Source organism: Artibeus jamaicensis, unplaced genomic scaffold (assembly GCF_021234435.1).
Source record: "Artibeus jamaicensis isolate MK-2021 breed Jamaican fruit bat unplaced genomic scaffold, CSHL_Jam_final contig_414, whole genome shotgun sequence".
NCBI classification, from domain to species: Eukaryota; Metazoa; Chordata; class Mammalia; order Chiroptera; family Phyllostomidae; genus Artibeus; species Artibeus jamaicensis.
The window spans coordinates 1422437-1450321 of record NW_026521822.1 but is presented as its reverse complement, the minus strand read 5'-3'; the positions used below and the strand labels follow the sequence as shown (position 1 = coordinate 1450321).

The following is a 27885-nucleotide window of genomic DNA, read 5'->3' as shown; positions in this document are numbered from 1 at the left end:
CCCTCCCGTCAGCCTTCCACCAGACCTGCCCCGAACCACCCCCGCCCCCGCCCCATTGGCCTCCCAGCTCCTCCCCCGCCCCCATTCCGGGGTGTGCCTGTTGTCTCCGCCCTGGCCTGGGAGGTGAGAGGCTGCGGGAGCTGTGCTGCAACAGTAACCGCCGAGGAACCTCCTAGTGGTGCTCAACCGCTGTTGAGTCGCGCTAGGATCCCGGCAGAGGAGGGTGCAGCCGCAGCCAGGAACCCGCAGCCTGTGACTAAAGCCTGCAGTCGCCCTCCGAGGGCACCTCAGGCAGTACCATGGTGAAGGTGACATTCAACTCGGCTTTGGCCCAGAAGGAGGCCAAGAAGGACGAACCAAAAAGCAGTGAGGAGGCGCTCATTATCCCTCCCGACGTCGTCGCAGTGGAATGCAAGGTTCGAGGGCCTGGGAGGTCCCGGGAGGTCCCGGGCGTGGGCTCTTCGCTAGGCCGGGAGAGCTGCGCAGCGCTGGTGCGGCTCTGCGCGCTGAGGTAGCCGCACCGAGTCGCGCGGCGCCGGGCATAGGGCGCGTGTCTGGGCGGTAGCCTATCTGTCCCTTCTTCTCTGGCTGCTGCCTTTTCTTGTCCGGCCGCAGCTTCTTGGTAAGAAGTGCGTGTACAGGAAGCGGTGCCTCATACGGGATTGGCGGTTTGGGAGGCCTGGAAATAGAAAGATTGAAGAATTATGCCGAGTTTACAGTCTTTGGTGTAGTCTGGGGAATGTTCGTGGAGCCAGGACCAGTTTCGTCCGACATGGAGACCAGTGGCGTCAAGCAGAATCACAAAAACAACAGAGTTTGGTACTTCCTCCCGGTATAAATAATGTGCCTAAAATGGCTGACATTATTACAAGCGTAAACCTCTGTTGCTTTCTACTTTTCGTTTCTGGGCGGAACAGTGTTTGGACTAAGTCCACCTACTGTGAGCCTCTTAATTTTAAAAGCATTTTCTTTTGTACGTTCTTTTCCCATGTCCCTTCGGTACTGGCAGGTAAACTTAAGGGTGGGGTCGGGAGAGGAAGCCAGCAGCTGATGAGGGGGGAAAGCAGGGTGAAAATGCTCTGAGTAGGTTCTGGCTGTTGATTTTATAACTGAAACAAACATCGCAGGTGAAGATCTGTATTTAATATGTGGATGGTAGTGTAAAACGGACAATTGGCTTTAAATTCTATCAACATCTTTATAGGACTCCTTGGGTTAAGTGAAATTACATGTGGGAAACTTGTGCTACATCTCTTATAAAATTCTCCTTTACTTTGCAAAATCCCTTTTTTAGCAGGAGTGAAACCGTAATTGTGCTAATTTTCATTAGCATTTTTCAAGACCTATTATCTGTAGGATAAACTCAGTTTTAACTTGAAAAACTCAGTAATTCATGTGTAGGTATGAGTAATAAACGTTATTTTTTATATAATCCAATGACAATTACTCCTGAAAAATAGGCCAAAAAACAGGTCACTCGTATACTACAGCATGTTTAAGAATATAATGTTAATTTGGATGTAAAAATATTTGCCTGAACTTATTTTTGGAAGTGTTCTAGCTGAAAACACAAAGGTCAGGGGTTGGTTGTTAAATGACTGCCTTTTCTTGAAATAGGAATGGTGAATTGATTTCCTAAAAAAGATGAAAAGTTAAGGTATTGGTATTATTTTTCTGAATTCATTGCAAACAGAATTGGTCTTAAAAGAAAATGTTTGGAATGCACAGGCCATAATTCCAGTAGCAAATTGGTATCATATCTCTATATTTATATAAATTTATCGTACCTGAAATAGATTGATAGGCAAGTGCCCAGTAACAAGTCTCAAATACATATACATAGATGTATCTTTTTAAATCATATAAAACAAATATGATTCCTCCCATTTAAAAAAAGTGTTGAGAGAGTGTCCTATTATGTAACTTCAGACAGCTTTGCTCTGTTCCACTGTAGTGAAGGATATTTGAAACTATACAAAAATCATAATGAATTTGCTGGGCAGCTTTAAATCCAACTTTTGACATTTTCTGTTATTTCTGAAATGGTGACCTTGTTTTTAGATCCTCAGAATTTCTCACAATTTCACCACGTGCAAATTTTGTGGTCATAACAATTGTAAAAAAGTAACCACTCATAGCTCTGTGCTTTGTTTTCCATTTTTATTTCCTCAGATTCCCATATCCAAAACAAAATACTGGAGCTAGAGTCTTCCTTTGTGACCACATCACAATCAGATAAAAAATAACTAAATCTTTTTATAGCTATAAGCTCAAAGACTTCTTCAGCGAGTGACAAAATACTGCTTCACATTGAAAGTAGAATCCTTATTTTCTTTGTTGTTTTTTTTGTTGTTGTTCAATTGCAGTTGTCCCCATTTTTTCGCCCATTACTCTCCCCTACCCACACCCACCTCCCACTTTCAATCCTGTTCCCCTCATCCCACCCCTGCCCCTGTGTCTTTGTCTGTGGGTCCTTTGTACTCATTCCTTGACTTGACCTTTACTCCTCTTCCCCCTCCCCTCTGGTCACTGTCAGTTTGTTCTTTATTTCCGTGTCTCCCCTTCAGTTTTGCTAACTTGCTTATAATCAATCAGTCAGTTAATGATAAATGAAAACCTTACTTTATAACAGACATTTGTGGGGAAAAAAACTGTCTTTATCTTAGAGCTTGAGCAGTGATTATATAATGTTCTCTGGCTTCTTGGGGTGACTGACTGTACAGTTACTGCCTAGTTTGGCTGCCTGGATTCTGCACAAATAACTCAGCTGGGGCATTTCCTTACCTCATTTGTTGAAAGGATCAAGTAAAGCTAGTTATGAACCAGAACTCCTGAACAAGAGTTTGTAATACCTTTAACCTTGGCTAGACTAGAATATGCTAAAAAATAGTGTTTCTCAAAATGTACTCTTAAGGGCCACCTGTTCTTGTATCATCTTGAGATTCTGGTTTAAAAGTACAGATTTCATTACCATATGCTTCAAGAATTCCATCACTCCATTCAGAGGGCTTATGTAACACACATTCCAGTACTTTTACTCTGCTCTTATCTTTTACTAGTTCTTTAGCTCTTTTCTCACTTCAGGGTGAGAACCCCCTGGAAGTCATTCTATTGCCTCATTTTTCAATCTTTGTCTTTTCAGTAGCTGTTAATTCTAATAGGCATGTCTACTGATTGTTTTATCTTAACCAATGTGCTGTTTATTCTTTTCCTACATTTTCCCCTTAACATTCACCTTCCTCCACCTGTTCCAGTTAGCACAAAGCTCTTAGAGGAATATAAACAGCAAAGAGTACTATCTATGTTTCATGCAGCAGAGGTGAATTTGAAATTATATGCACATTTTATATTTTAAGCAGAAATTCACTTATGTTTGTGTCTATATAACTTTGAATGTTAAAAATTGTTTACTCTAGCCCTGGCTGGTGTGGCTCAGTGAAATGAGTACTGGCCTGCAAACCAAAGGGTTGCTGGTTAGATTCCTGGCCAGGGCACATGCCTGGGTTGCAGGTCAGGTCCCCAGTCAGTCAGGGGTGCATGAGTAGCAATAACACATTGGTGTTTCTCTCCCTCTCTTTCTTGTACCCTTCCCCTCTCTCTAAAAATAAGTCAATAAAATCTTTTTTAAAAGTTGTTTACAATAGATGTGCAAATATCAAAGAGAATATTTAATGTACTGAGTCAGAAGTCCCAGTTTTGTCATTATTTAACTGTTTGAACTTGGGCTTAAGTTTTAGTTTTTCTTGTCTGTAAGATTAGAGGGTAGACCAAATGGTCTGTAAGAACTCTTCCAGCTTTAAAATTCTATAAAAATGCTAGGACAGTATAATTATATTTGGTAGGAATTAAATTGTTTTCATTGTGAAAAATAGCTATCTCCTTAATCATATTGTTCCCTTTCATCCTTCTGATGTAACAATGAGCATGTTACATTCCTACTTCATATTAATTAGCAATATAGGTCAAAAAAGGAGATGGATAGATGTATTATGTAAATCAGATATTCATTTTGGGTTACCTCATTCTAGAACAGTAGTTGTCAACAACTCATTTCATTGTAATGCCAAATTATGAAACATCTTTCCCAATACCTGACCTCAAAAAAGCTAAAATTTGCTTCATAGATATTCCTGTACAGCATTTTGCTGATAAATCATGTTGCCTCTTCTCTACACCAGACTTATAGGCACTCTTAAGAAGTAAGGTACTTGTGTAGGTGAGAAGATGGGGCAGGATGGAAGCTTGAGGAAAGTCAAGGACTGTTAACCCAGTTAAGGTCTGAGTTACCCATCACAAAATGGCTATTTGGGCCCTAGTTCTTCACACTTCTTGGCTAGAAGTGTATTAAACTGGGCTGGAAAGTTTGGTTAATTTAGTTTTGAGGTGTTGATGGTGGTCTTTGTTTTTCTGGTGTTTTTTTTAAGGGGGAGTGGAGGAAAGGAGAAATGTGAAATATATGACATTTACTGAGATGTGTTGATTACTAGAGGGGATTGGGAGCTAGGTTCTCTTTAACAAGTGCGTATCATTCGTTACCTAGTGTTTGTAAACATCAGTCAGTAAAACCTTTACATTCATTACCTTTTGGTACTCCATGAAGATTGATAGATGAAGTGAAGCCTTAGTACTGGGAGATAAAATAATTGCCCTTGTGTGTACCAAGTGACTTGGCAGGACCTCCTGTGCACACATGCCCCAGTGGATATTGCTACTGTGGCTGCTGCTATAGAGAGTGGACATGGTTGCATATTGTATAATTGGCAGACAAGTTACCTGCTTAGGGTATTCCCAGTGTCATTGTAAATGTATTTTCTCCAGACTAGACAAGCAAGTGTATTATACTTGGCAAAACAATAAGTCTTTAAGACATTACAGAATTCAACTCTGCCATATAAGAGAGAGGTTTGTGAGTTGGAGTGTTTTTAACCAGAAATATCTCTCAGAACACAAGCCTTTTGAAATTGATTTAGAATTTAATTTGAGGTTTTCATTATGTATTGCTGAAGCTTGTCTTGCTTAACAGTGTACATTGAAAAATGTTTTCAGTAGTTAATTGTAGGACACTTTATTTCTCCTAGTGCTATTATATCTAACTTAAATATCTGAAATGTGTATTTGAAAGGCATTTTGGTTTTTCAAAAGGAAATGCTTTCTGAATTCATGTAACTGAAGCTTCTTGGACTGCTTTGTCTGTCATTGTTATCAGTAGAGGAAGATCTAGAAGAATAATTGTTTCCCCTACATAAATACATTGATGAATTTATTCTGTTAAGCTTTTTGATAAAATTGGCACTGCCTATTAGTGCTTAGGCTGAAGGAGTCAAGGACTTTACCATTGAAAAATTTCTTCCTGCCACAACTGCTGCCTGTTAAAGGATTTCTATATACGTAGAAAATAGTAACACTAAAACTATGTTTTCAAGAAGCTTATATTATGTATAAAGAGTTATTTCTTGATTCTCTTATGTTTTTTGCACAAAGCTTAACAATGAGAATCTTTTATAGGGTAGATGACTGAAAATTGGAAAGTATATTACAGATATGATCCTAAGAAAATATTGAAAAAAATTTTTAATTGTGATTATCAGTATTTGTGATCCATATTTTTAATAATGTTACCAACCTTTTTAAGTGTTACCAACAATTGAATGAATAAAATTACTTTAAACTATTGGAGACTTTTTTACACTCTTAAGTACATTAATGATAAAAATAACTTATATGGAGTATTTCTATAATTCTGTCATTTGGGGGAAGTCAGAAATATTGTTAAGCAGAAGAATTTGAGTCTTTAGTTACAGAAATGCAGAAATTATTCTCGATGATAGAGGGATATCCCCATTTTTCTTTTAATGTTTTATCTTTTAATGCTGAGAAGTGTCTAGCAGTAATTTTATGACTTAGAGCTAATGTAAGTATGTCAGAAGAAAAATTAATGTTGTAATAAAATATGCACAACTTTAACATTTTGAAGTTAAGTATCTTGGAAATTTATTTGGGAAGTTGACACTAAGTATGGTGTCAAAATAGTTAATACTTTTATAATACTTTTAGATTTGCCTGGCTGGTGTAGCTTAGTGGACTGAGCATGGGCCTGCCAACCGAAGGATCACGGTTCAATTCCCAGTCAGGGCACATGCCTGCCTTGCATGCCATTTCCTAGCAGGGGACACGTGAGAGGCAACCATGCATCGATATTTCTCTCCTTCCCTTCCCCTCTAAAGATAAATAAATAAAATCTTTAAAAAATAGTTAATACTTTTAGATTCTGAATATTTGCATAAGCCTTCATTCGCCCACTTTTGATAGATTTTTTAAATTTAATATAGAGCCAAAAGGGTAAGTTGCGTTGTTAAGCAAATTATTTGGATCATTGCAACATTAAAAAGAAGACCCATCTTTATGCTGGGGAAAAATGACTTTAAGACCTAGTTGATCTAAGATCTGCATTTGTGAAAACTTACTGTGTTAGTTAACCTTTCTACTAATTTTATTCTGCTGTATATACTACTCACATCAGATTTTGTAGGAAAAAATCTTTTTTTCTGCTTTCATTTTAATAATGAAATTATTAAAATGTTACATGATGTGAGACAAATGTAGTATTTACGCAAGTTTCCTTTTTGCTTTGATTCAGCTTTGCAGATGTCACTTGTTTTAAGTAAACTGATTTTAAAGATTTTTAGAAGTAGCAGACTTCAAGACAAAAATTAAGCAGAGCAGTTACTAATTTTTTGCTTTTATACATTAGTTCCTTAAATCTAAAGCCATTTTCAGATAATGTTAGATCCTACTGACAAATGATAATACTGTAACCTGGGTGTTAACTTGGGCAAGTTAGAAATCCTCCCAATCTTGTTTCCTCATTTGTAAAATACAGTGGTGGTACCAGCCTGACAGTGTTGTGGTAACAACAGCAGAGCATTAGAAACTCATCAAATGATAGTGCTTTTGCACTATCCCTATCTATTAGAGTCCAACTTTATTTCCCTCATTCTTGTGTTTATAATATTACTCTCCCTCCCATGTCAATTACGTAACAGTATTATTGCTATTTCACATACAGTCCTCCACCAACTGGAGAGGATGCATTCCTGCAATATAAAAACCCTTTAATTTAGCACAGTGATTTTCAGCTGGTGTGCCCCAAGAATTTTTCAGTGTGCAGTACCTGACTATTTAGTCAGGAACACTGACTTCTTTTTCTCTTAGATTGTCAAATAAAAAAATGACAACTGCCAACACAACAATAACCAGCCATTGTGAATGAATCAAAATTATACTTTTTTTTGGTCAGATTGGCAAAAAATAGGATGCATTTTTTTGGTGTGCCACATAACTTAATTAGTTTATGTATACCATGAAATGAAAAAGTTTGAGAATCAGCACTTCAGCATTCAGTAGCTAAGAGTTACATTGTACATTTGCAGCACTCTACTGAATAGCTTAATAGGAGACAGATTTGCCTATCAGCTTCCACAGCCTGCTATAGTATCACACATTTAGCTTTTGGAAAACTTCACTGTACACTAGTCAGAAAATAAGAATGAAGAAAACAATGTCTTAGTTTTATTATAAGAATAGGTCCGATTTGTGGATCCTCTGAAAGGGTGTCTGATTTATATTGTTGAATATGAGTATTATCCAATTGTGAAATGGTGTCACTTAATTACCAGAGTTAATTTACCAGACCTATTTAGTCAGATGATTGACCTAATTAATATCTTCATGCTTCTCCTTCCCTAAGATGCATATGGGATCAGATGATATTTAGACCTTTTTAGTTCTGATAGTACACAAATAATTTTACTTAGCTTCTCTGTCTGTCATTGTATTTGTCTGTAAAATGATGTGTTGGACTTTTCATGGTCCTTTTACACAGGATGTTTTCTTTCTGAGAACTAAACTGATCATATATTCAGAGGTACCTCCTGAATGGTCAGACACTAGACTAGGAATTTTTAAATTACTAAGCACCCCGACATTCAAGAAACACCTAATATAGTTCAGATAGACTAACCAATTACATAAACCACATTAATCTCCACCCACTTAAATGTCTGTATCTACTTTCACATGAAAACAACACCCCTGGATCAAAGGGCTAGGGGAGTGGTAGAATAAGGGAACAAGATCAAATGACTACTGAATATTGATTGCACATGCATTTGGTGCTAGGCATAGGGTTCAAAGCACTTTTTACAAGTTCACTATATAGAGATAAATATCCCTAATCTCAGGAACTGGAATTACTTTTCTAGTACTCATTTTGCATAACTTTCAAAATTTTCAACTTGGACAGAAGATTAAATTATTTTATGCTTTTAGAATAATACACTTGGAATTCTCTTATTAAAAGTTCTACATTTTAAGTGGAATAATTTATATTTGAATATGAATGTGTAATTATCTTGTTGAATAACATTGAGATCCAAGATTTATATAAAAGGAGTCTAGAACAAGTTTGCTTTATTTCTCTCTTCTAATCATGATACTTAATTTTATAATGAATTATAGAGATTAGAGCATCATACTTTAAAATTTTGAGGAAGACTATTGATATTCTTTTTAGGAACAATATAAACCCATGGTTCAGTTAGTGGCAGAAATCTATCTTGACCAATTTATCTATTCCTGGTAAAGGGTATAATTCACAGTAAGTAACATTTGCATGTAATGCTATTGTTTATAAACACCTACCTGTTAGTGGTGGTCTAGGATTTTTTTTTTTTTTTTGATTATCCATTGCCTTTAATTCTCACCAAAATGAGTCTTAACCCATTCCTGGCTTAAAAAAAAAAAAAAGTGCAGTTTGTTGCCATTACACTACTAACAGTAGAGTGCTAAAAATAGAATGATGTCATTTGTTTCTAAAGACTATGGATATACTAGGGTGATGCAAAAACAGTAATAAAAGTGAGATATTTTTGTGGGTAAGGTTAGGACTATAATCCAGGAATTATCTTGGGGTAAATAAAAGCTGCAGCTACAAGTGCCACTGATGATATTTTGGGGGCAAACAGGAAATGTGTTAAAAATGTGTAGAAAAAAGAATAGAAAGTTTTTAAGGTACTAATATTCTAATATTAGTACTAATACTAATTAGTACATATACTAATATTCTATTTGACCAGATATCTTTTTGCCCCTAATGATACAAAAGTGATTAAGTTCTAGCACTAAAAGCATTTCACCCTGATTTTTTCATTCCTTTATTATTTATTTTTATTGAATTTATTGGGGTGACACTGGTTAACAAAATTATACAGGTTTCAAGTGCACAATTCCACAGCACATCATCTGTACACTGTATTATGTGTTCACTACCCCAAGTCAAGTCTTTGTCTATCACTGTTTTACCCCCTATAACCTCCTCCACCTCCCCCATCACCACATTGTTGTCCCTGTCCATGAGTTCGTTCTTTTTTTTTTTTTTTTTCTGTTTTACTCAGTGCCTCTACCTCTCCAGCCCCTACTCCTAGCTGTCAGCCACTCTCTATGAGTCTCTTATTTTTTCAATTCTGACCTATTTTTTAACCTAGGCCTGTACTGATTTTATGTAATCTCAATACTTAGTTCAGATTTTACAGATTTCTCACATACATTGTTATGCAATGACTTTAACATTTAATTTTTTGTGTGTGTGCCTGTACTACTGCTTGTTTATTGTAGGATTTGTTAACAGTAAAGGATGTTAATGAGATGCAGAGCCCCCCCCCCCATCTGCCATGAATGAGAATAAGTCTACCAACATATGATCTGCTTGGGGAGGAAAGGTGGCCAGTCAGTCTCTCAAAGGAGAAGGTCCAAGAGCTTTTCCTCATTGGGTTTTTATTGGGTTCAATTTGCACAGGAATACAGGTAAAGCTCATCAATCGTTGTTAGGCAGGAAGGATCAAACAATAGATAACATACAAAGAATTATGAGGGCTTATTCTGAGTCAGGGTCTGTTAGCTAAAGGCCTACAAAACTTTGGGAAACAAACACATATCCTGCTCAAACCCTTTTCATTTAATTTAGAGCATTCTTAGCAAAGCAGGTTTCACAGGATTTTATGTCTTCTTTCTTAAGCCTGATCACCCTGGGGAAACCGCCCTTTCCAGCACAGGGCTGCACTGCCCTCTGTCATTGTTTCAGGCTTAAATCAGGCAGGGGAAGTAAGGCAGCCAAGAGATTAGGAGACATCTCGCAGACAGAATGAGGACTTAGGTTATGTCAAAGCTGAGGGGTGAGGGTCCATCACCTTCTTTTGCTATAGCCCCCCAAGTCCTTTTCTTGGGGCCTCCTCATGATCATACCTGTCTTAGGTCATCCCTCCCTTGAGGAATCTTACCTGTCATTGGCTAACTGATCAAGCATTGGGGGCCAGGCAGGGTGAAGTAAAAGAGACAGAGGTGGTGCCCCTGCCAGGGAGATAAGCCTTGTCTCCTTAGTGGTTAATGGTCCGAAGGTCACTCACTCAGCCTTAGCCATGGGGGGCTTACAACTTCTGAAACCAGGCAGGGCAGTTCCCAACAATGAGAAATCTGTTTTGTAGGCATGTAATTTTAGATTTTTTTTAAGCTTCCCAATATTCCAGGACAGAATAAAGCAATAACTCTGTTATCTGTGTAAATGACAATCACTTGGAAAACCGCTTTCTTTTGGTATGTCAGACATGTCATTTCCCCTTGTGGACTTTGTCACCATAGTTGAGGTAGTAGCAATCTTATTTGAAAAGTCAAATAAGAAAGCAGCATTCTAATACTGATTTAAATAAATAAGAAAATGCAAATGTTTGATATGTTTTAGAGCTCAATAAGTTAGAGTAATCTTCAACATAATTTTTGTGGTTTAAGAATGTATTAGGAAAACATTTTGGAAATTTTTTAAGTAGATTTTAAATGATAATCAGGGTTTTTTGTTTATTTTAAAATTCTTATTGGAATAGCAAGTCATTTAACTTTGTTCTCCAGTAATGTGTTTTTCCAGTTGGCCTTTTCATTCTGCTGTAGATTGCTCTTTATTGGCTTCAACCTTAGGAGGTACTGGTTTCAGCTTACCTTTCCCAGCTAAATCAACTGTCATTTATTAAGCATTTCCTGTTTACTATGTACCAAACAATGATTTAAATGCTTCACATATATTTTCTCATTTAATCCCCACAACCACTCTATGAGATAATCTACATTTATGATGAGGTCATTGGGATGGAGAAGTTAAATACCACTTGTTCAACTGTTTGCCATCCTCCAAAATTTCGACATTTCTTTTCTGCTATCAGTCTTATTCTTTTCTTTTTTATGGGTTTATGTCATTTAGCTTCTTTAGTATCATTTAATTGGGCCTTGGGGGGTGGCAAACATGTTCTTGCTGCTCATAAGTTGGTAAAGGAAAGGAATTTGAGCTTACTGGAGTATTGAATACTGAAATATTTGGCCTTTTTAGGTATTCAGGTGTGTTAATTTTGACAAATATATATAGCCATGTAAAGAATATTTTCCTGATACTTAAGAAATTCCATTGTACCAGTTTGCAGTCATTCCTGTCTCTCATCCCATCCCTGTTTTCTCTTCCTAGAGCTTACCTTTTCTAGAGTGTCATACAGATGGTATAATATTAAGTGGCCCTCCCGTTCGTTTTACCTTTTCTAGGAACAGCTCTTTGATTCCTGTAGCCCTTGGGACAAGGGTTTTCTTTGGACTGATCCAGTTCCTGCTCCCCTCTACCTCCATTTGTCTTAAGAAAAGAATGCCTATTCTGTCTTTGAAAAGATTAAGGTGTTTTATTAACCATATTACTCTAGCATCTCACCCAGAACTCGAAAACCTTTATGTAGGGGAAGTGGTTTAGACTGGTTGTTTTGTAAAATGAGGTTCTCAGAAGGGAGCATATCTAGTCATAGATGGAAATAAGGATTAAGGTTTAAAACCATTTGCTGTACACAGTAACTTGGTGTGTTTTGTTTTCAGCTCTGGATGAAAATGATGAGAAAGGAATTGAGAAAAGTAGATCATTAATCAGAACTCCATTTATTAAAAATTTGAATCATCTATTTTTCAGGTGTTCATTTGCAGCTAATTCTGTATTTTGGAAAACGGTGTACATGCCAAGCAGCACATCCATGGGCAGCTGGCCTGTGCATCCCCATGTTTATCTATATTACCAAATATGGGTTAAAATGCACATGATTCTAAATAACTAGATCTACTTCTGAACATTCAGTAGCTCATGCTACTTTGAATAAATAAGTTGTATTGATTCTTTTCTGTATTTTTGTCTTATTTTTACACCTGAAGTGTTTTTATGACATTGCTTTTTCTTTCTTTTTTTGTAATATAATTTTTAATTCCTGACAGATATTTTCCTCTTTAGTATTCTGATTCTTAAAGCATTGTTGTATTTGCTATAATAATGCAAAACAGTATAATTGAGAGCTTTGAAAATATGTCTCTTCATTAATCCTTAAAAAGAAGGCTCAAATAGAAGTGCCCAAGGTATGAAGTGCTTTGTTAATATGGGAAAAGAATAAAAATTACTATATGAAAACCCTTGCATTTTGTCTGACTTTATCATTGAAGTACATTTCTGAACCTTCTTAAGGAACTGATTGAGGTGACCTAATTCTTAAGTAATTGAAGTACCAAAAGAGAATTTGTCCTTCATTTTGCTGAAAATATAATTAAACAGTCTTACTTTGTTATGTGATAAGATTTATTTGAACCAGAAATTAGTACAGTGCAAGAGTGAGAATACTTTTGAAAGTCTTGTCTTTCTATATCTGCTGTTGAGTGGTGACTATGGGCCAACGTGTACTTAAGTGTCATTTATAAATTGGGGTGTAAAACTTGATATTTTAAAAAGATCAGAAATGATCATTGTACAGCACCTGTGGGAGATCTTTTACCTCATCAGCATAATTTAAGGTGCTTCAGTTTTATTGCAGTACATGGGCAAGGATATGTTTTTGTAACTTACTTTGAATTAAGCCAGGTAAAGTTTATATACCCTAGTGAAGAAGCTCTTGTTCATGAGTGGTTTTCCTTTTTATTGTTGATTTTTGTTGTTGTTCTTTAATTTAGAAGTAATCCAAGCATACAAAAACAAAGAATATTGTGCTTTTAAAGTCTTAGATATCATATAGTGTATGTATTATCCAACTTGCCTCTTTTTTTGTTTGCTTGTTTTTGGTTCAGCATTATGTTTCCGAGATTTATCTCAAAATCAACCGTGGTAGTTGATTTCATTTTAAGTATTACTATGTGAATCTTTAAGTATTATCTACAGGGATGTCAATCCCATGGGCCACATGTGGCCCAGAAGAGCTATGAATGTGGCCCAACAAAAATCATACATTTACTTAAAGCCCTTTAATTTGTTGTTGTTCATCAGTTTTCATTAGTGTTTGTGTATTTAATGTGTGACCCAATAAGACAACTCTTCTTCCATTGTGGCTCAGAGATGCCAAAAGGTTGGACACCTCTGTTATAATACTTCATTCTCCACTTGATAGACATTTAGGTTATTTCCATTTTTTTCTTATCAGTAATTCTGCAGTAGTTATTATTAGACCTATATCTTTTTGTATCTGTACAAAAGTCTGTCTGGGCTATATACCTGGAAATGGAATTGTTGGGTCTTGGAGTATACATCTTTAATTTTTTATTAGTTGCTGCCAAATTATTCTCCAAAGCAATTGTACTAACTCTTATGAGCTGTGTAAAAGGTCCTAATTCTTGTTGTTACATACTTTCTCCAGCATTTGGTGTTGTTGGACTTTCTTTTATTGCCTGGTATGTAGGATCTGTTGATTTTTCCCTCATTACCCATATTGAAATATAATTTACATGTAATAAAATTGACCCATATTATGTGTACAATTTGGTTGAATTTGTAATAGTTCTATAAAGTAATATATGCACCACTACAATCAAGATATGAAACATTTCCATCAGGCTCAAAGGTTTCCTCATGCCTCTGCTATCTTCCCCTCACTAGCACTTGACCATCTCAACCACTAAGCAGCTTTTTGTCACTATAGTTTTGCCTTTTCTGGAATGTCATATAAATGGAATCATGCAGTGAGTAGTCTTTTGTGTTGGACTTCTTTCACTTGCATGTTTTTGATTCATCATGACAATACCAAATTTTATACGAGTATGTCCATTCATTGGTTAGAGGATATTTGTGTTGTTTCTAGTTTGGGGCAATTATAAATAATGACTCAGTTGATTTTTTAATTACTGATATTCAGTAGTCTTACTGAACTCTAATTTGAATAATTTGACTTTCTTGGATTTTCTATAAGCAGTTATATTCTTTACACATGACAGTTTTTTGGTTTTTCTCATAATCATTGTATCTGTTCCTGTTCTTGTCATTTGTGTACTAGCTAGGATCTCTAGTACAGTGTTGAAGGGGTATAAAGAATCAATTTTAGTGGCCATCCCTCATATTCCTTGACTTGAAAGAGTACGGTGTAAGTCTGAAGTTCCACCATTTAAGTATGAGGTTTGCTGTAAGTTTTTGATGATCAGTTTCATTCATGTTAAAGAATTTCACTGCTTCATAGCTTGCAAAGGGATTTTGTTGTGAATGAAAGATGGAGTTTGTCCAGTACATTTTCTACATATTTTGAGATAGTTGTGGGTTTTTCCCTTACATTTTATATATGACTTTTTCTTTGTTTTATTAAGGATTTTTTTAAAAAATTTTATTTTTAGACAGAAGGGAAGGGAGGGAGAAAGAGAGGGAGAGAAACGTGAATGTGTGGCTGCCTCTCATGCCCCCTCACCCGGGACCTGGTCCACAACCTAGGCATGTGCCCTGACTGGGAATCAAACTGGTAACCCTTTGGTTTGCAGGCCAGCATTCAATCCACTGAGCCACACCAGCCAGGGCTATATGTGACTTTTCTTTAAGCTTACTCTTTCAACGGTTAAAATTTAATCATTTCAAATATACTTAATAAATTACTTAGATTAAAACTACTCTATCTTGAAAATAATGCCTCTCTGTGACTCAGGTTGTATTATGGCATGTCATTTATTTGTCATGCATAATGTTATTTTTGGCTGTAAATTGCTTAAGATATGAACCATGTCTTAATCACACTTGAATTTCCCATAGGATCGAACATAGTACATTGCAAATAACAGGCCCTTAGTAAATGTTGAACTGGGCTAAGTAAGTACTTAGGGCTAATATTCTTTGGTAAGTAGCCACTGTGTGTCATGAATTCTTATGTTGCTCCCACCATATCCTTATACTGGCTGCTGATATAACTTTATGGGTAATTTAAAAAAGCTTTTTTTAATCTGTATTTCATTTACTCATCAAATATTTGTTGAGTACCAACTAAGTGCCAAGGTTGGCTGCAAGCTACCAATATAGACATGTATTACCTAATGATGGGAATCCATACTGAGAAACGTGTTAGGCAGTTTTGTCATTGTGTGAACATTATAGAGCAGGGATTTTCAGCCCTTTTTCATCTCATGGCACACATAAATTAATTACTAAAATTCTGCATGAGCCAACATACTCAAAATATCCAAATCAGTTAAGTTATTGGTGAAAATGAAAAACGTGTCATTTGTTTTATGGAAAAAACTAAATGGACTTTTTGGCCAACCCAATTAAGAAAGAATGTACTCTAAGGTAACAATAAAAGTATACTATAGTAAATAAATAAACTAGTAACGTTGCCATTTATTATCATTATCAAGTATTATGTACTGTACAAAATCGTATGTGCTATACTTTTATACAACTGCTAGTATAGTAGGTTTGTTTACACCAGTATCACCACAGACACAGGAGTAACACATTGCTTTATGACAGCTATGCAGTCACTAGCCTATGGCAATTTTTCATCTCCATTATAATCTTATAGGATCACATTTGTATATGTACGTCCTTGATGGAAATGTCATGAAGCACACATGTCTGTATGACTGTAATACAAAATGAATATGAATGGATACTTACAAGAACCTTGTAGCCTAATAGGGAGAGATAAGATCTGTATGTGAGTTTTTATAATGCAAGGTAGAATGTGATCACTATAAATTTACAGAGGAAAAGAGATTAGATGAGCTTTGAATACCTAATAGCATTTTGTGACTTTGGGTCTATCATTTAGCAATTCAGAAGTTTTTATTTTCTGATTCTCAAGCTATGGTTCACATTGTTGAGGTGTTGAACCAATGGCTTATGAATAAGTATTTTTATAAATGAAGTTATTTGAGAAAGTTAAATTTTTTGTTTTATTGTCATACTCTTAAAAAATGCTTTTTGTTAGTTTGTTCATTTGTTCTTTAGCTTAAACAAAAACATTTATGTCTTAATAGTCTAGAGGCTGGGAAATCCCATATCAAGGTGTAGTCAGTTCTGGTGAGAGCCTGCTTCCTGATTTGTAGCTGCTGTCTTCTCTTTGTATTCTCACATGGCAGAGAGCAGAGACCTAAAAGGTGATTTTTTAATGAACATGAGAATTCAAACTCCATAGCATGGCATACAAAGTCACTTTTTGATCTGTTCTAGTTAACCTCTCCATTCTCATCTTCTTCCCCTTTCTACCATATTGGGCACTCCAGCAGTAACACATGTGGCTCTTGGAGATACACATTCTAGTTTCATGATTTCTTTTTTTTTCCCCCTACATATAATGCCCTTTAACTCTGTCTTCTGCATGGGTAATAGATATTTGTTCTTCAACATTCCATTCCAGTATTTTCTTTCCTGAAAGTCTTCCCCAAACAATATCATCTCTTCTGTGCTCTCTAAATGCTTCATAGAACCCATATCATGCCTATGTACTTTCTGCATATTTATTTTCCAGGCTGATTTTGAATGATTTCTTTTTGATAGAAGCTATATATATAACTAGTGTCTAAAACATAGTTGACATTCTTGAAATTACTGTTCAGTGACCAGTTAAAAATGATATACCAAAAGGCCTTGCCATCAATTTCTTAGTTAGGGCTACATATCTTTTACAAATGTCTGCCCATGCTCTTTGGCCATTCAGTTATGTGCTAGTAGAAAAGAGAGCCTGCCAAATGGTGAGTGTTGTATGCATGTTTGACTGTGTCTACAGTTGATACCAAATGTTTACAAATGACTATTTCCGTCCCTCCACTCTGCCTCCATCCTAAAATTAATTATACTACAAACTATTTCGTATCTCCCTGGGTATTTATGTCAGTCACATAAGGACTCAAGCAAAACACTGTATTTTATCATGTAATTGTCTTATTACCTTATGACTTCATGGAATGCTTATAACTTTTTATTCACAGGTGGAATATCTTACATAAAATTCTCCTAATCTTATTTTCGTTACAAACTACTCCCTTGCAGTGTCCTCATTGTCTTACGTATCTGGTACATTGATAAGTACACCTGCTACAGCAAGGTCTTGTAGAACACTCTCACAGGTTAGTGGTAAGACAATCATATATTTTGCAGTGTTCCATCCCCCTGATATTTTCATTACCCACCTGGCACCATACATAGTCATTGCAATATTATTGACTAGATTATTTCTTGAGCCACTAGTAATGTAATGCCAGCAGCTAATCTCCCTCGTCTGATGTTTGCACATGAAACTAGGTACAAATAAGAAATTAGTTATTACTCTGAAGTGACAAAGGAGGAACTGAGCTAGGAGGGGAAAAGGAGTATCTCAGAACTTGACCCCAGATGGCATTCTAATGTTCAGTTATTACCTTGAGTGAATCAAAATCAAAATTCCAGCAATTGTTGTATATCTTGACTATATAAGAGTTTTTAAATTGAATCTTTCTCCCCCACCCCACTATTGAATCTTTCCTAGAAAAATTTTGTTTGAAGATTTCCTAGCCTATTTTTCTACTGCAAATAATTATACCCTGAAGTTGTAATATACAAGGCTCAGCACTATAATATTTCATGACAAAGTTGTGAAGTTGTAATATACAAGGCTCAGCACTATAATATTTCATGACAAAGTTGTGTTATAACCTTTTCTGAATGTTGATATGTCAGAAGATATATTAATCACCAAATGCTGTACACAGAAAATAGAAATTATGGAATATGCTATTGCTATAGAGATACGGGTAGCAGGTGGAGTGTTGAAAGTTAGAAGACAGAACTCTCCTAGGGGGACTGGTTTCTTAGCTCCAGAGGCATTATGATGAGACTTAGTGCCACCAGTTTGATCTTGATTAGACACCTGACTCCTTGGTCTTTTTATCTTTGTTTATAAAACAATAATCATTAAGGTTTCTTTCAGTCCTGACCTTTCTGTGACTCTGACTATAAATATGATGGTGACCATCAGTCTCTTTTCTTATTTTAGGACCCAGATGAAGTGATACCGGTTGGCCAGAGAAGAGCCTGGTGTTGGTGCATGTGTTTTGGACTAGCTTTTATGCTTGCAGGTGTCATTCTAGGAGGAGCATACCTGTACAAATATTTTGCACTTCAAGTAAGTGGGAAAATGCTAAGAACTTTTTTGTCTTTCCTTAGAAAGTTGCTCTAAGCTTGCATTTTAGTCTGTGGGTTTTAACCAGAGTGGTGGTCCTATTTTGAAGCTGTGTTTAAAAGTCTCCTGAACCTCTTTGCATACCTCTTAGACTGGATAGCCTTTTTTAGACAGACAGACAGACAGACAGACAGGAACACACTAGGGTACTTCTCTTTCTCTTTCTCAGTCATTAGTTTTTCCAAAGAATTATGTGACTTCAGCAGTAATGTTGAATGAAATAAGTTAAGATGAAGGTTATTTGAAACTTAAGTATTTAATAATAATCCTAGTGGGTTAGTTAAATTCAGATTTTTCTTCAGATTATAATTATCATCCCTGTTTGGTGATAAATTTTTCTGGGCAATAATTCAGTAGGTTTATTATTTTTCTTTAAGGAGTCTTGGAAGATGAGCTTTTATGACTGACTACCTCAAACGTTTTAATATTTTTAAAATTTAGAGAAAATACTGACAAATAGATTTAAATAAAATAACTAAATTATTTTAATGAAATTATTATTCAAACCTAATTTAATTAAATAGATTTAGACTATTTTAAGTAACTAATTTTGAACTATTCTGCCAGAAAATGTATAAATTTCATGTTCATTTTGTTTGTCAAGATGAGTGTGTTAATAGACGTTAGTGAAATACCACTTTGTTGAAAACAATTTTTATAAGAAATATATTTAATAAAGCAAAAATAGTTTTCAGTTTCACTATCTAAAGATACTTGTTCTCAGTGTTTTGTTAAATATTCAAGGTCTTTATTACACATGTATACTTTTTACAATCTTTATAATTTGGTGTAATGTGATGTTTTCCACTTAATTGTGATATATTTTAAGGAAAAAACCCAGGCCTGTATATCTGTGAAAATTTCAGAAAAATTACTCCTCTTTTGGATAATACGAGAAAAGTTATCAAATCAGTGAATCATATCAAAAGTTCTTTTTTTAAAAATTTTATTTATTTATTTTTAAAGGGTAAGGGAAAGAGAGACAGAGAGAAATATCAGTGCATGGTTGCCTCTCTTGCGTCCCCTGCTGGGAACTGGCCTGCAACCCAGGCGTGTGTGCCCTGAGTGGGAATTGAGACTTTTAAAAGTCTGTTTTTTCAGAAGAAACATGCAAAGTGCCTACAGGTAGAAATAGGCCTATATGTTTCTTCAAGTTTTATATTTTATTTTTGTGCATCACAAAAAGGGGAAATCAGCTGCTTTTCTCCTGAAGCTGTTTTTTTATAATACTTCAAAACCTGATCTTAAAGAATATGTGAATTCTGTAATTAAACTGTCTGACTTGTCATCTAAAAGTAAGAGTTTGCAAGCAAACTACTATTTAGATAGAGGTGACAGCTGAAGTAATGCTTACATTTAAAGACCCGTCTGCCACTGAATTACTGAAATAATGTTTAACTCTCTATAGCCAGATGACGTGTACTACTGTGGAATAAAGTACATCAAAGATGATGTCATCTTAAATGAGCCTTCTGCAGATGCCCCAGCTGCTCGCTACCAGACAATTGAGGAAAATATTAAGATCTTTGAGGAAGATGAAGTTGAATTCATCAGCGTGCCTGTCCCAGAGTTCGCAGATAGTGATCCTGCCAACATTGTTCATGACTTTAACAAGGTGAGCCAGGTGTCCCAAACTGTAAAAAGAATGCAAATTCTATAATTTATACTTTATTTATATATTTTTAGTTTTAATTTCTATATTTGATAATTCATTCTATTTATATTTATTTTTTACTTGAAAAAAAAAACTTGGGTTTCTTCTGTCCTACAAAATAAATTCAATATTTGATGGGCTTGTTAATCTGTTTTTAAGTTTTCATTCTACATTTTCCTCCAGCTGTTGAAAATTGGTATGCAGTATATAAAAGTTGATTTCCCAAATTCTCTACCTGGTTACAAAATATTATCATTTTCTTCATCTCTTTTTCTCTCGTAAGTCCTAGACACTTAAGCTGTTACCTGTTTAAGGGGATTTAAGGAGGATTTTATCTGCATATCCACATAATTACCAATCTAAGAAAACTGACATGGTATTAGATAAAATATTATTTAATATTTAGTTGATATTTAAATTCCCTCAATAATTTTTGTCCCAAGAATGTTTTGTTTTTTCCAAACTGGATTTAGAAGTTCTCATATTACTTGTAGTTTTTATATCAGTATATGTTTGCCATCTTGAACATTCAGGCATATTACTCAAGTTAGCATTACAAACATTTCATTCCTGATAAAATACATCTGATGAATGTTTATTGGCCAATTAGGAAAGTCACTTAACTTCAAAGTAATAAACTTAATCCAAAGCAAGTAGTAGTATTATTTACCAAGTAGTAAATAATAATAGCTAACACTTACTGAGCTCTTAAAAATCTAAGTGTTTATTTACATGGTTTAGTTAACTCATTTGAACCCTCAAAACTATCTGTTCACAGTCTTTCTAACCAGGGTTTCTTATGCAAATCACAAGAATACAGACAGTAACTCAATTGTCTGTTAATTCAGTTCTGTAAGGATAGTCTTAACTAGTGCTATTTCTAGATGCATAGGAGAGAAGTTCATTTTTATATATAGTGGATGCATCGATGCCTTGGAGGGCATCAGGGTTTATAAGCGAGGGGACTAACTGAACCTCTTAATCAGATGATAGGTTTTTTGCAGTTAATTTTAATAGTTTATCATCAGTTATTATAGAAACAAACCCCGATAAGAAGTTTATTTCTTAGTAGCAATAATTTTTCTTCCACTATTACCACTTCCATTCCTTTTGCAGCAAAGTCTTGATTTGTTGAAGTACAAGTGATTCACACATTCTAAAGCCAACCCATTCTAATAGTACATATTATTCTTAAAAGTCTAGTTGCCTGTGTTATAAATATTAATCTAACAAAAATGCATTGTTTTCTTCTTAGAAACTCACAGCCTATTTAGATCTTAACCTGGATAAGTGCTATGTGATTCCTCTGAACACTTCCATTGTTATGCCACCCAGAAACCTGCTGGAGTTACTTATTAACATAAAGGTATACAATTAAAAATACTTACTATTAATGATGCTTCTGTAGCATCCTGAAATTTCTTTTTGAGAAACTAGCCCCATAGAAGCCCATTTTACTGGAAGTACAGCTAAAAAGAACTGGGACTCATGGTTTTGTTTGTTTCCCTTCTAATTTTGAAATTTAAATTATATTTAAGCTTTCCCAAAGGAACAAAGAATAAATAGGAGGCTTTCAAGAAGTAAGAACTGTGTTACAGCCCTGCCAGGTGTGGCTCAGTAGACTGAGGCCTACGAACCGAAAGTTTCAGTTCCCAGTGAGGGCGCATGCCTGGGTTGTGGGCCAGGTCCCCAGTAGGGGGTGCATGAGAGGCAACCTCATGCTGATATTTTTCTCCCTCTTTTTCTCCTACCCTTACCCTCTGTCTAAAAATAAAATAAAGTCTTTTAAAAATCTGTTACAACTATTTAATTCTGATACCAAAGATAATATGTAAACAAATGGGCATAACTGTTTTTCAATAAAATTATATAAAAACAGATGGTAGGCAGTAGTTTGCTGGCCTCTATTCTACTATAATCTTTAAGAATTTTGTGTATTTTCATTGTCCAACAAAGGCCTCAAGATATTTATATAATATATTCTTTTTCAAATATAGGCTGGAACCTATTTGCCTCAGTCATATCTGATTCATGAACACATGGTTATCACTGATCGCATTGAAAATATTGACCACCTGGGTTTCTTTATTTATCGACTGTGCCATGACAAGGAAACTTACAAATTGCAGCGAAGAGAAACCATTAAAGGTAATACTTTCTAAAGCGCTAGCAGAAAAGTTTGTTTTACTTCATTGCGTTAGACTATATTTAGATACAGGCTTGTCATTGTTACCAATATACTTGCCATGAGTGAAGGGAAAAAAATCTCCTTTATCATTGTGTAATATTTATAGATTTCTGAAGAATCCTCTTGACTCTTAAGTCCACTCTTTTCAAAAAGAACGGGTGAATGTGAAATATTGCCTTGAGATGCTGGTAGGTTACTCTCTGTGTAAGTCACCCAGTCCAGCTTTCCATCCTACCCCTTTGGTACAGCCATACTGCAAGGGTTCTTTTTATCCAGTAGGTCTGTAGAGAAGCTTTTCGGGTGTGTGCTTAGGGATCTAGATTCTAAACAGGTTGTTTTCCTTTTGAAAATTGTTGAAGATAACAACAGGTTATAATTACTAAGGAATTTGGCTGAAGAATTAAGAGCATTGACACAACTAATATGGCTTTACCAAATCACTTAAAACTTTGCTTTCTCATCTGAAGAACTAAGGATGACTATCTCCCCATTTCCTTTGAAGATTATTACAAAAATTAAATGAAAGTACATGTAACAGAGTTGTAGGACAGGGAGAAGTGGCATTTAAATACACTGTGGTGTGATTTCTTTGGAACTGCAGCAACCAGTAAAAGTGCTTTTCTGGCTTTTGTTAGTACTTTTAATAATAGTGTTCTTTACCTGGGCTGATGAGTCACCTGAAACAGCCTCCTTGATTTCTCATATTTTTAAATTATCTTCATGGTTCATACATTTTTTTAAAAAGTCAAGCGAAATGCATATACTTTCTTTTTAGTGTGAAGTTCCAACAAATCACAACCATAGTCAAGATACATTTCAAAGTTTATACATATAGCATTATTATTGTTAACTAAAATCTGGTAAGACACTTAGTTCACATAGGACGAAAATTATTTTCTCTAATGTTAAGAAATCAAACTATAGAAGTTCATGAGTATAAAGTGTTTTCATATATGTCTAAATAATAACTGTGGGGATTAATGCGTGTTGTTATTACTAAAGAATCAAAAACTTTGCCCTCCCAAACAGGTATTCAGAAACGTGAAGTCAGCGATTGTGTTACGATTCGGCATTTTGAAAACAAATTTGCTGTGGAAACTTTAATTTGTTCTTGAACAGTCAAGGAAAACATGGAGAAAAATTTAATATCACAGCATAAGCCTACCCTTTGTATTTTGTGCAGTGATTATTTTTTAAAATCTTCTTTCATGTAAGTAGAAACCCCAGGCTTCACTATCTTTTCATTTCATTAATTCAATTAAAAACATTTCCTATTTAAAATCTTTTCTTCTTTCCTAGTGTGGTCTCTTTTATCTTTGAGTTAGTAGTTGTATAAAATCATGGATAGTAGTACACTTCATCATATATTTTAGGTATAGAGATTTTACATTTTAATTACGCATTTTCCAGAGGAGTGATTATTTCAAGAATAATCATATAAATGCATACATAAAGATGGACTACTGTGACCTATTTGTAGTTATTAGTTGCCCTGGTACTTAGTTGGTAGAGCATTTGAGCACACAATTTAATTTTTCTCAATAAAGTATGCAGTATTTTCAGTGTCATATTTAACTATTTAGAGTATGATTTCCACCTCTGTGTTTTAATATCTTAAGCATATGCTGTAATATTTTAGAAAATGTTTGGAATTTAAGAAATAACTTGTTACTAATTTGTATAATCCTTATCTGTGCAATGGAATATAAATATCAAAAGTTGTTTAACTAAAGGCCTGTGTGTTGTTTTTCTCATGTAATAAAACCAAAGAGTAATTTGGTTCTTCATATCTTCAAGATATAATCCATGTAAAGGAAGACACTTTTTTAAAATACAGTTTTCCATATACAGTGAGTAAAATCAGATTTTAAAAACAATAAGCTTCTTAAATTACTATACTTCGTGATTACTATTAAAGTAGGATCTAAGACTCAACTTTGAAAGCTGCAGTTTTAATACATTTTAAAATAATGATTTTAAAATGCTCAATATCACTAGAGCTATCAGAGAGATGCAAATGAAAACCACAATGAGATACCACTTTACACCAGTCAGAATGCCATCATAAACAAAGCAACAAACAAGTGTTGGAGAGGTTGTAGAGAAGAGGGGACCCCAATCCATTGTTGGTGGGATTGCAGACTGGTACAACCACTGTGGAAAACAATATGGAATTTTCTAAGAAAACAAAATGGACCTGCCCTTTGACCCAGCAATTCCACCGCTGGGATTATATCCTAAAACACCAATCCAAAAGAACCTATGCACCCCAGTGGTCATAGCAGCACAATTTATAATAGCCAAGAGCTGGAAGCAACCTAGGTGCCCATCAGTAAATGAATGGATGAACAAATTATGGAATTCTATGCAGCAGAAAGAAAGAAAGAAGGAGCTCCTACCCTTTGCAACAGCATGGATGGAACTGGAAAGCATGCTGAGTGAAATAAGCCAGGTGTTGAAAAACAAATACCATATGATCTCACCTTTAACAGGAAGCTAAACAACAAAACAAGCAAAATATAACCAAAGACACTGAAATAGAGAACGGGGGGGGGGGAGACAGGGACCAGAGGGGAGAGGGGAGGGAATTTCAGGGGGAAAAGGGGAAGGATTTACAGGAACTAGTATAAAGGACACATGGACAACAACTAGGGGGTGGAAATGGGAGGGAGGTGGGGAGCACTGGGGGGGGGTAGGCTGGGATGGGAATAAGACAAAACTGTACTTGAATAATTAAATAAAAATTATATACAAAAAATTAAAATAATTTTATATTTAATGAAGGGCTATTTTTAAACCTAAGGTTTCTGAGTAGCATAAAATACAGAGCTTTTCTGAGTATGTCTCTTCACAAGGGGAACATTTTGAGTTATGGCAGTGATTTATATTATATCTATAAGGTTGCTTTTTATGCAAAATGATTCAGAATTCACTGACAAAATACCTAAGAATAATTTTGTTGCAAATTTCCAAGACAAAAAAAAATATTTCTGAATTTAGGAAGTCAGAATTTTTAAAGCCTCACAAACCCATAAAAGACTTGGTCTAGAAACCAGTTCTACTCCAAAAGGATGTTATCTGATTCCTGGCTTTTGGTTTCATTTCAATAATATTGTAAGAGCTTCGGACTAGCCAGTCAGATATTCGGGGATTGGGAATTCATTTTAGATGAGAGTGTGTTCTGATAAATTAAAATTGTTTCCCTCTGCTTTCTAAGGCTGTAAAATTTTGTGGTATTTTAGGAAGCTATGAACATTCAGGAGCACATTTATTTATTCAGCAAATACTTAACTGAGCATCCCTTATATGCCTAACACATGAAGTGTTAAGCTTCGAAAATAACATCTGTGAAGAAGAAAGCTGCTGCCTCTTTGGACACTCACAAACTAGTGAAAGGGACTGATGAATAACCAACTAATAATACAGTTGTGATCAATACCGTAACAGGGAAGAGCAGGTTTAGGAGTTACATGAGCATTTAGGAGGGTCAGTGAGATTTTTAGAATGTAAAGTGTGTGGGACCAGATCACAGTGGACCTTGTATGCTGTGCTGAGGACTTCATTCAGTAGGTCATGGCCCACTATTAAAGGTTTGTATTTTGGAAGGAATGTTTTAGTTTGTGTTTCCCACTGATAAGATTTAGTAATGTTGTATTAGTGCCTTCATCATATTTCAGCATGGCAGCCTCCAGCTTCCCAGGGATCCAGACTTCTCTGCTGTATAACAGTGCCAGCTTTTAATCTCCAAACTTGCCATGGAAGGGAGATGAGCTAGAATGGTAGATCCTGCAGGAATTTTATGGCCAGACCTGGCAGGTATACATCACTTCTCCACATTTGCATCAGTCAGTGCTCAGCCAAACAGCTCCCATTAAGGGAGATGGGGAAATGTAATCATCATATGTGTTAGGAAAAGAACCCAAACGATTTGCTGAGCAAATAGCATTGTTTTTGCCGCAGATAGACATGAATGGATGAAAGGCAAAAAAAAACCTTGAAAATAAAAATCAGCTGTAATTCTACTAAGAAAAAAAAAGATTTTAAGTATGTGTGTCTAATAACTTATTACAATAGAACCATGCTCTTGGTAGATTTGGAACAAGAAAAGGAAAGAATGTTGTATGTTTCCTACCACCAACTCACTGTTTTGAGGTTCTTTTTGTTGTTATTGTGGTATATACAGTTTTTTTTCTGTGTGTCTATATCTGAAGTGGGTTATAGGCAACATGTAGTTGGATGATGTTTTTTAACTGACTCTAACAACCTCAGTCTAAATTAGTGTATTTAAAACTCTGATACTCAGAAATTATTTATAAAGTTGGATTCAAGTCCACTATATTCATTACCATTTTTCTGTTTGTTCTTATTCTTTATTCCTATTTTTTTCCTTTTGTGGTTTTTGATTTAGCATTTTATATGATTCCATTTTGAATATTAAATATACTTTTTAAAGAAACTAGGGTTTTCCTAAAGTTCATAATATGCAGTTAGAGCTAATCCAAGTCCACTTTCAAATAGTAGTAAACCACTTCATGGGTAGTATGAGTACCTTATAATAACAAAATAACCCTAATTCCTTTCTCCTATTCCTTGTATAATTGCCATCAATTCATGCATATACAAGCTTATGCTATATAAGATATGTACATAATTGAATACATTGTTATTATAATTTTGAAGTTTTATTAGATCAGTTAATAAAAATAAAATGTTTTATTTTACTGTGTTTATTCCTTCTTCGGTGTTCTGCCTTTCTTTTTGTAGATCTGAGTTTCTGAGATTTTTTTTCCTGCTCTCTAAAAAACTTGTTTTAACATTTCTTAAGAGCCTGGTAACTGGTTTCATCATGCTTTATCTGGGAAAGTATTTCTCCTTCACTTTTGAAGGATACCTGCAGGGTACAGAATTCTAAGGTCATGGGGTTTTTATCAACACTTCAAATTTTACTTCATTCTTTTCTTTCCTGCATGGTTTCAGAGAAGTTGGATAAAATTTTTATTTTTTTCCTCTATAGGTAAGGTCGTTTTTTCCCACCTCTGGCTTCTTTCAGGATTTATCTTCCTTTATCTTTTTTTCGTGCGGGGTAATTTTAAAGTTCCCAGTCCTATGAGTCTCTGCTCCAGTAAACTGTGACTCCCTATACTCTCCTGATTATATTTCCAATCATGGAGGCAGCCATTTGTCCCAGGTCCACCCTTCTCTTATGGATTCATTAAGAGTTGATTTTGCAGTTGGTCCTGATTTTTACTTATTAGCTCAGAGTGGAAACCTCTTATGTTTGAAACCCTTATATCTCTTTGAAAACATAATTTATCTTCTATTATGTCAAATAAGGTTTTATTTCTTACATATTTGTTTGTCTTTACACTCATGTACAAAAACACATACACCTGCCCTCACCTTCTCATACTCCCAGTGTAAAGATAGGAAAAATTTTCTTCAATCATTAGGATTTATATTACTGTGATGATATTTAGCTCAGAGCTAAGAAGGTGTATTATGGTACCCCATTTTTTGACTACCATTTTTAC

The 27885-nt window shown here is 35.2% G+C and overlaps 1 protein-coding gene across 1 annotated transcript; it reads left to right on the top strand.

Moving 5' to 3' along the window:
* The first annotated feature begins 109 nt into the window (after positions 1–109).
* ITM2B (integral membrane protein 2B) lies at positions 110–24086 on the top strand. The gene is made up of 6 exons (XM_037152042.2): positions 110–416; positions 18327–18455; positions 19921–20127; positions 21422–21532; positions 22164–22314; positions 23384–24086. The coding sequence occupies exons 1-6, from the start codon at positions 300–302 to the stop codon at positions 23467–23469; spliced, it is 801 nt and encodes a 266-aa protein (XP_037007937.1). The 5' UTR covers positions 110–299; the 3' UTR covers positions 23470–24086.
* Positions 24087–27885: the final 3799 nt, after the last annotated feature.

Bases quoted from the DNA above. Each gene is read 5' to 3' on its own strand.
- ITM2B (XM_037152042.2), top strand. From the start codon at position 300: ATGGTGAAGGTGACATTCAACTCGGCTTTGGCCCAGAAGGAGGCCAAG. The intron at 20,128-21,421 runs GTGAGCCAGGTG...TTTTCTTCTTAG, and splicing joins TTGTTCATGACTTTAACAAG to AAACTCACAGCCTATTTAGA. The intron at 21,533-22,163 runs GTATACAATTAA...TTTCAAATATAG, and splicing joins AGTTACTTATTAACATAAAG to GCTGGAACCTATTTGCCTCA.